At 36.9% G+C, this 9,936-nt stretch overlaps 1 protein-coding gene across 2 annotated transcripts; it reads right to left on the bottom strand.

Annotated features, from left to right (window-relative positions):
• Window positions 1–522: 522 nt before the first annotated feature.
• On the bottom strand, window positions 523–5,971 carry LOC122071792 (serine carboxypeptidase-like 34; the record flags this gene model as incomplete). Of its 2 annotated transcripts, XM_042636201.1 has the most annotated exon segments (9): window positions 523–631; window positions 1,248–1,340; window positions 1,416–1,552; window positions 1,763–2,050; window positions 2,615–2,703; window positions 2,825–2,917; window positions 3,012–3,107; window positions 3,546–3,653; window positions 5,678–5,971. In XM_042636201.1, coding segments are annotated over 9 exon segments (1,296 nt in total), but the record flags the coding sequence as incomplete, so codon positions are not given.
• Window positions 5,972–9,936: the final 3,965 nt, after the last annotated feature.

Here is a 9,936-nt window from a genome sequence, read left to right on the forward strand (position 1 = left end):
TAAAATTTCATTGTCTCTCCTCGAAAACAGGAAATGGTTGAGTTTCAGAATTATTTTTAACTAATTACAAAAATGAATTCCCTTACCATATAATTACTTTTAAGCTTCTTCAAATACTTGTTTTGAGAAGGACAAGTTGGTGATAATGAAAATCTGTCACCGATTATTGCAAAAATTATCTTTTAATCAGAAGATCTTTTTTAAAGAAAAAGATTCTATGCCGATAGTGTAGGGGAGCCTTCCCATGCCCTCTCACATCGTAAGTATGTGGGGCTCTTACTGATCATCTCTCTTTTCCCCGACAATGTGAGCTTGATGAAACCCTCTTGATACCTTGATTGGTGAGGCATTGAAAATTCCTCATTGTCAGCGTGGAAACCCTCTCTCTCTCTCTCTTTTTAATTTACCGATTTTATCCCTTCCTTTTTTATTCTTTTTTTTTTTTTCAGTAAGGAATGATGAAAGGGAATATAAAGGTTATATATGGAAATGAAAAAAAGGAAAAAAAAATTTTATTATTACCTGTTCATGGTTTGTATACCAAGGAGACCAATCCTTTGTGATATTCAACCCAAGTTTCCTCAATGTATATCTCGTTGCGGTTACTGGGATTCTACCATCTGTATCTCCACTGCAAAAATCAAAAATTTAAGTTTAAAATCAACTAAATTAATTATAGATAATCAATATTAACAAACAAATAAATTATTAAATAATTGTCTTTTTCCTCATGTCAAACCTAATCCTTCTTTCAAATGCTTCACCTTGAATCAAGATTCTGATTTGTCGCTCACCATTTCTCAGTATCTAAGTTTAATTATTGTCTGTGGATCATCCTAATTAAATTTCTGATGGAAGCCTTGATCCATCATTGAGGGCTGCTGGCTAGGCCTTTATTCTTCTTTAAAACAACCAATTTTGTTTTGCTACTATGAGTTTTGGATTTTTAGGATTAATTTAGGAGTCTTAAAGCTAGGATTATTGTAAGGGTTGCAGAATGCAAAGAGCTAGGCTTGAGAAAATAGAAGTCTGGACTGACACTCTGCAAATGGTGGATTGGCTTGACAAAGCTACTTAGTGCAGCTGGTTGGAGCAAATTGTAGTTGAGCACTTGCACTCGGGAGGTCTTGGTTTTTAGACTCCTGTTCCTTATCTTATCAATTTATTTTCGTTTAATCTTATTTTTTAAAATAAATAAATAAATAAATAAAACCACGGAAACAAAAATTCTAATGAAGCTTAATTACCTGTAAACCCAAACACGGAGGCCTCCATCAATAAGTTTTCTAATGATTGGGAGCATGGAAGAAGGTGCATCATTCCAAAACGTGATGTTGTTACTGTTAATCAAAGAATAACAATGTGAGTTGAAAACTTAATCGGCATGGTAATATTTGTTTAAGTCAGATAATTACCTGCAATGAGTCCATGGATATGGAATATTTGTGACATTAGCATGGAGAGCTTTTTGAACATCTTGTCGATTAAAGTAAACCTCGGAGTAATCAGACACACACGGGTCATAACCAGCTGGTCTTCTATGCCACCGATCCTGTTATTTAAATATTAATTAATATAAATTAAGCCACATATTAACAAAATCTTAAAATATCGATTACCACTGCAACAAAAGAGAGAAGCCCAAGACTGGCCCAGTCCCATAAGGGGCCATAAGGGTGTGGGCCTGCTGGGACTAGATATTTGGCTGGGAGCTTCCTCCATCCCTACATCACATAAAATATCTTCAATGAAATAAACTTACAAATTTTGAGAATGATTTCGGAGCGACACCTTTGATCTTTTGTTGTATTCTTACGGTCACATTAGTGTCAACGCATGTAGGAGTGTATAAGCTATACATATCAATAATATTGTATACATCAAAGTATTCATTAAGGGCATCATTGCATTTTTTTGTCAATTCTTCAACACTGAAGTTACAATTCTGCTTAATGTCATTATAAACTCGATCAGAAATCACGGCATGGTCCCAAGCATAATCGATCATTCCAGTCTGGTCGGTATCATCGTCCAATAATGAATTTCCAATCTGTATATATGGTACAATTTAAAAGACTTTAAATTTGAATTATGATCTATTTATAATTGCAAAATGAGATTATATTTTGAAATTATAGAGTTAATAATGGTTCAATAAAAGCTAAGAACTCCAAGCATTGTGAGCCCAAGGGTTAAGATAGGCCCGCAAGTCCACAACTTTTAGAGCTTTTTTTTTTTTTTTTTGCTAACGACGGGTATCTAGGCCTTTGGGCTGACTAGTCCCGTGGGTCCATACTGACTCCACAACCACATGGATCGGGTCATACCGGGGTTGAATGAAAACCATTCAACTTTCATTGAAAGCAGTGAAGAGTACTAAACACTCCCGTGTGAGTGCCTAGCCAAGGTGTGCCTAGTGGTAGTCGAACTCAGGACGTTCGAGTTTACGGCTCGTACCAAGTTCGTTGCTCTCCAACTGCGCTACACAACTTCTAGAGCTTAGAGACCTATTAAATCTCATAAATTGATTTAAAAAATTTTTTTTTCTCCCAGATACCCCCCACCCACAAAAAAAAAAAAAAAAAAAACCCAATTTAGCTAGAGGAAAACTCACCATGAAACCCTTGAAATTAATGTATTCTTCCTTTGAAACATTTTTATTGGTATCAAAGATCACTTCGGCAAGCTCAGGAACATAGTGCCCTAAAAATTAATTAGACATATATAAATTACTTACAATTTTAAATATACTCAAAACACACAAAATGCAGAGTAAGTGAGTAATAAATATGGATAGGTCCTTGTGTCTAGGAGAGTGTTATACCTGCATAGCTTTCACCAGAAATATAAAAATCATGAGATTTGTATTGTGGAAATCTTTCGAACCAGTTGACGAGAAAAGTATAAGAATCCTTGGCTGATAACACATAATAATCATAGTATAAACATCATCAAATAAGGCAAAATCATGGAAAGAAGATAGATTAAAAAAATTATAGAGTGTTGAATACCAGTGATTGTATCCCCTAGTTCGTTGATGTCATTGCTTGTATTTGTATAAGAAAACCCAACCCCGACTGGAGATTCCACAAATAATAAGTTGGCCGCTGAGATAATGATCAATGTTAACAATGTTGATTAATTCTCGTTGGTTATGAATGATTAACAACAATTATTGTGATTTAATAATTAACAAATAATTCAAACCCATAAGTCATATATATATATATATATATATATATAGAGAGAGAGAGAGAGAGAGAGAGAGAGAGAGAGAGAGAGAGAGAGAGAGAGAGAGATGCCCAAGTTGAGTGTCTATATGAAAAGAATCAGTTTCAAAGGACATTGTTTATTCAAATGGTCAAATGGGTTCAGCTCATGATCAAAATTAATAATATAGGAAGATAAAGAAACAGAAGGTAGAGAAATGGGACCAGATGATGACTTAGCCAAAAAAAATAAAAGAGGGAGGAGGTGCATATGGATCAGATGTATGTATATAATATAAGTGGATAAGAAATGGAGGGTGGGGTGTGAAGACTTACCTTTGTTCCATGAGTAGTTGTTAAATCTGAGCTCTGGGACTCCCTTTTGTATCAGGAATGGCCCAAGTTCCTCTGCTTCTCCATACCCAATAGAAGAACATCCTGGACCTGTGATTTATGATCAGGAAAACTAAATCAATTTACTGAAGTTTGATGATGGCTTGATCATCAGTTTTAGTACTAGATCATAAATTTCAACCATATAAGGGGAGTATATAGAGTAGGGGTGTCAAACCCTAGCTTGGACCGTGAAACTAGATCAAATTGATCCAAACCAGTTCGAAACAAATCAAATCAAAGTTTGTTGGATCGGTTTTGAATTGGGCTATTGTGAAGCCAAACCAAATCGGCCCACACTTAAGTTTACCAATGGGGAAACCAAATCAAACCTGGAAAGCAAACCGAAACCATACCCATAAGAAATGATACCACCTCAGAAATCATACTCAATATCAAACTGATACGAGAGATCTATGAAAAACTGAAACCCTAATCGACTAAAATTGAATCATTCTTTATTGGTTTGATTTAGGATAAACTCATTCTTGCATCAAAATTGATGACATCAAACCAAACCAACCGATTGACACTCCTAATAAAGAGATTTTTGGGACACTCCAATAACTTTTAGAAATATTAATGTGAAAGGAATTTAATTAGTATGATATATAGTATACCTAATTGGTTGTGGTATGAATACTGATATAGAAATATGGAATATGAATCATCTTCTATAGCTTAAACATGAATCAATTAAACACGTGCGTGGCGGTGTATGGCTTAAGTAACCAACTTGAACTTATGTGAATTTGATCCTTAGTGGGATCTGTTTGGCATTTTTCAAATGTCTTTGACCAAATCTTTTAAAGGATTCTAAAAGCTGGTATGTTTTAGAGTGGGAATATTCAAAGTTAATCATTGATTACTCTCAAGGAATTTATAAGCATTACTGTTTGTTCACCCATGTTCAAGGCCAGGCTGTAGAAATGCTGTCTTGAAGGAACGGGAAAGCCAGGGAGGAGAGACAGAGACCCTTATAATGATGCCTTCAACATTTGCCCACCACTCTACCCTCCTCCCCCCGCATAAAAAAAAAAGTGGTCAAAAGAGAAATTTTTTTTTTCATTAAAACTGAATACTATTTATTTTATTTTTTTAATCATAAATAGAATATCTAATAGGTCGAAAAATTAGAGAGCGGACTTCGACACAATGATAAGGTTTCTCCATTTCGCGGGTTCGAGTGCATAAGTTATAGCTAGCCCTCCTGGGTTTCTCCATTTCGTGGGTTCAAGTGCATATGTTATGACCCTCCTCAGACCTCGTAGTGACGGGAGCCTCATGTATTTGGTACACCATTTATTTTAGTAGGTTGGGAATTAAAGGACATTCTGCAAATATCACACCATAGATTTTATTTATTTATTTGATATAGTAAAATAAAAGAATAAAACATATAAATAGGTTGGAATTTAGAGAACATGGGATGGAATTTAACTAGAGAAATGTCTTCAAATAGCCCACATGACATAGCAACTACCTTTGAATGATTTTTTTAATTCCTAATAAATAAAAATATTTAATTAAAGCTTAATTAAAAAGGAATTGACAGTTTAGAATTTTAGAGAAAAGGTTTGCACCTGCTGTTTTATCCATGCCAATAAAGAAGGAAAATAAAGAGGAAATTAAAAACCTAAATATTCTTCTAAGACAAAAGAGAAAACTATATATAAAGCCATTATTAATCCTTTCCCAGTCTTTAAGAATAGAACTAAAAATTATTATTATTATTTAATTTTTGGGTTAACAATCAATTAAGTATTGATTATGCTGATGTTAATAATATTAAAAAATAGTAATAAATGAAGAGCTAGCAGACCAGGTGGAAACATCAAGAAAAGAAACTTTTCACCTAAAATCTCATGCAAAATGAAATGAAATGAACCCCATTTTTTCTGTGCAAAGAGTTTCATTTAAGAAAATCCCAAGATCTTCAAATACTTACCTGATTAGGATGCCTAAATGAGCCTAACAGATATGCTAATATCCATTACTAATTATTAAACCCAACTGAGAAGATCTTCATTGAAAGAAAAAAAGATTGAAGAAGATCAGAAAAGGAGAAGTAATACCTCCATTAAGCCACAGAAGGAGAGGTTGCTTCTCTGTTTTATTGACTGCTTCAAAGAACCAATAGAACAGTGCTCTCCCATGGCTTTCATTAACGGTAACATACCCAGCATATTGTTTGAAGCTCACTTCAGGTTGCCCAGGAAGTCTGATGACTCGGTCTGCTTCTTGTTGAGCCAATATATCTTGTCCAATTTGACTCAGTCCAGAACGAGCCACAGCCATGGAAGCAAGTGTGAAGAAGCTGATAAGAAGAAGGAGAGAATAGGTTGCAGATGAAGCCATTGTTACTTCTCTCTCTCTCTCTTCTTCTTTGTGTGAGGTTCACTGCTTTCGCATACATTATATAGAAAAAGAAGTTACGTCCTAGTTACTGCATGCTGCTTCTTTTCATGCTTTTTTTATTTTTATTTATTTATTTATTATTATTTTTTTTTTATGGAAATATATTAAAATTGTTCGGAATGGACAAAAACGGGAAAGGAATCTCCAAGCAACAGCATGCTGGAGAGTTTCCTCTCCCCTGCTGCTAACCACCTCAATTCATCTCTATATCGTGTTGGTGGATCGGTATGGACAAAGGGAAAAATAGCCTGAAGCGGTTTTTAAATTGAAAGCAGGGTTATTTTTGTCCGATCTTGATTGATCTGCATTGGTATCAACCTTGACCGATTCTATTTCTGATACCGATTTCTCAAACCTTAGTTCCCACATGCTATGGACGGTGTGATATAGGGAGGGGGACCTAGATAGTCTCCAGTGCACTAGTGTGCCTAACAAGCATTTGGATGGCTGGCAGCACTCGAGCATGTCCTCCCAGCTAGAACTGGGGGCACTGGCACACCAGAGAGGATCTCGTTCGGAGATGGCATGGGATAGTTACCTATAGGGGAGAGGATATGGACTCACCATATGCATGTCAATATGGGGGGACCCAGATCCTCTTGCACCAGTGTGCCTAACGAGTGTTTGGACGACTGGCAGCACTCGAGCACGTCCTCCCAGCTATCGGATGCGCACTGGGGCAATGGCACAATAGACAGGATCTGGTTCCGAGATGGGGTGGGATAGTTACCTATAGGTAGGGGTGTCAATCCTGAGCCCGCACTGGTAGGCCCGATTAAGCCCGACTCACGTAAGGCTTGACTTGAACCGGCCAGTTTAATAAACGTGTCGGGCTTCAGCCCGGCCCATTTATTAAATGGGCATTCACGGTACAGGCCACTAGCCCGTCGGACGCCCGACTGACCCGACTCACTTAAGAAGCCTGCTAGAACCGACTCATTTAGCCCGACCGGCCCAACCCCCTTAAAAATGTCTAAATACCTATTTTACCACTAATACTACAAAATATGAGTAAGTAATATATAAGACTAAAATATCCACATTCTAAATGGGACATTCAATTGTTAAAAGGAATGTAATTCTTGCAACTTAGATTACATTTTAAAGACATGATTCCCTTGGTTCCGGAATTGTGAATGTTATCTTGTAGTAGTTTTAAAGCCAATGGTTTAATCCCTTTAAAAAAGGATTTTAGGATAGGCACGTTTAGAGCCCGTTTAGAATTAAATAGATCCATAGCCCGTTTAAGGTAGCCTTATTAAAATCCAACAACGACCAGCCCGATTACAAACCTACCATGCCCCCCAAATCCAGGCCCGTTTAAGTAAACAGACGTTCACGGTGCAAGGATTTCACACTGCCAGGCCCAATTAGGCCTGACCGAGACCGACCTGTTCCAACCAATTGACAACCCTACCTATAGGGGAGAGGAGTTGGACTCACCGTATGTATGTCAATATGGGAGGACCCAAATCCTCTTGCACTAGTGTGCCTAATGAGCGTTTTGATGTCTGACAACACTCGAGGACGTCCTCCCATCTATCGAATGCGCACTAGGGGCATTGGCACAATAAAGAGGATCTGGTTTTGAGATAAGGTGGGATAGTTATCTATAGGGAAGAGGACCTCGACTCACCGTATGCATGTCAATATACGGAAGACACCATATGCATGTCCATATAAGGAAGTTATTTGAATAAAGGGAAAAGTAAGCCTAAATGGCAGTATAGTCCTCGTGCCTAGACATAGGGGGGGAAACAACCACCCCACCCCTCATGGAAGCTAGAAATTCTACCCCTAAGGATGCTTCTATATGTGCTCCTATTGAGCCCCTACTAGTGCATGGCCAGACTACCTTTCAAGGAAATTCCTCCCTTGAATAAAGTAGTCTTCGAAATTTGACACATGATCAATCCACATTATTCTTTAAACATTTTTTTTAAATAAATATTTTCTAAATATTCAAATATCAAAAATATCATATCACTCTTCCACGTTGTAAAAATGAAGCATATATCCATCTAGAAAGTCCTTTCCAAGTGAGTCGTTTGACCACCTTTTCCCTAAACATATAAACATCATTAGTCTTGGTATCAGGTTGGTACTTAGTTTATCAAGGGAGTTTACCTAGGGTGGGTGCACGTCGCCATTCACCCATTTATTTATCATTCCTAGTAAGAATATTCCACAAATGATGGAGGTCAATGGTAATTTAAAATCTCATTCAAATTCATGCCAAATTGAACATCGTGAGGGGAAAGAAAGGAGTAACTTGTAAACTTGTTCTAGATCCCTTGTGATTGCAGCAAACAAGCATCTCTAATTGGCTCAAATCATAGATTTGATTTTGAAATCAATAACTATAATCTGATCATCAACAAGGAAATTAAGGATGACTTTATGTAGTTCAAAAGGAAGACTTTATGTGGTTCAAGTTTTTGAACCAACGTCCATGGTGAGTCACTCCCGATCAGGTAAGGGCGTGTTTGGTTGGGTAAACCTATTAAAAGGCAATCTTTAGAATTGCAATTCTTATTTTTTGAAATTGTTTGGTTCCACTAGAATGACTCTCGAAACGGAGGCACATGCTTCCATGAAACTCCACATTACAAAGAACATCCTTCATATGTGAGTTTAGCTCAACACCAAAACTCAGATTTGAGAGACGTTTTTGCAACATAATATAAAAGGAATAATCGAAGAAATAATTACAGAAGTCAGGAACACGTTCAGACAAAGGTATTCGGTCGCGATATTTTTTGGTTCACTACTCTCCCACCGATGAAGGAGACTACTGACCGCCGCCGGCGAATGACTGCTTTCAAACAAATATTTCTCCTTCTCTCTCTCTCTCTCTCTCTCTCTCTCTCTCTCTCTCTCTCTCTCTCTCTCTCTCTCTCTCTCTCTCTCTCTCTCTCTCTCTCTGTGCTGAACATATATAGTTCCAGGGTTTTGCATTTAAACTCAGATTGGAGGTTTGTTGGGCATATTTGAACTGTTTGCTACCTGCTATGTAAGATAGATGTGGTCTCAGTCGTTTTTTTTTTTTTTTTAAGCTTAGGGCTACCATATTCACCTAACTGTTGTACCAGCGGCAATCGAGAGACAGGTGAGGGAAGGGGATTCCCTATTTCCCCTTCAAAATCCTTTTTTTTTATTTTTTTTTTATTTTTTTATTTTTTATATCTCTCATCCATCATCCATCATCCATCATCCATCTCTCTTTTCCTTGTTCGAAATTCTCCAAATCTGATTTGTTACCTTTTTTTTTTGCCGACTTGATACTTTGGAGACTCTAGATTTCTCACTCATCAGTATTGCTCATGAAAATAAATATATGCTGATCTCTTTTTTCATGAACTGATACGGTTTTCTTGGTGTAGCCAATGCTTTGAACCTCATATGTTCAATTATCATTCTTGTCCCGAGAAGGGATCATTGGAGTGGAACCATTTATATAGTGAAGGTTTTCTATTCCACAACCCTAGAAGTCGTTAAAGAAGGGATGATTGATCTTTTTGTTTCCATAAAATTGGTTCTGAGGACTATAATGAAAGAGTATTGCTCTAGCTGAGAGAAGGGAAATGCAACAACTAAGAAGGGCAAAGTACAGACCATATATATAACGCATTGAAATTCTCATCCTTCTCAGTTCAATCTACTAGGATGAGTTAACTCTTAGTCAATCGAAACTGGACTCTTTTTTGATGAGTGACTTGTGTTCTTTAAATCTTGAATTCTATCACTGTGTCCTTGAGTTGGGGTTTAATGAAGTGCAAATTTATTAACTTATATAGTTTCTCTTGTTGGAACCATAGTTAGCAAATTCGGATTCGGGAATTATTCGGACGGAGAATTATTCGGAATAATTCGGACGATTAATTTAAGGATTCGGTCAAAAAAGCGGTCAAAAAAT

This window comes from Macadamia integrifolia, unplaced genomic scaffold (genome assembly GCF_013358625.1).
Source record: "Macadamia integrifolia cultivar HAES 741 unplaced genomic scaffold, SCU_Mint_v3 scaffold_94A, whole genome shotgun sequence".
Taxonomy (NCBI): domain Eukaryota; kingdom Viridiplantae; phylum Streptophyta; class Magnoliopsida; order Proteales; family Proteaceae; genus Macadamia; species Macadamia integrifolia.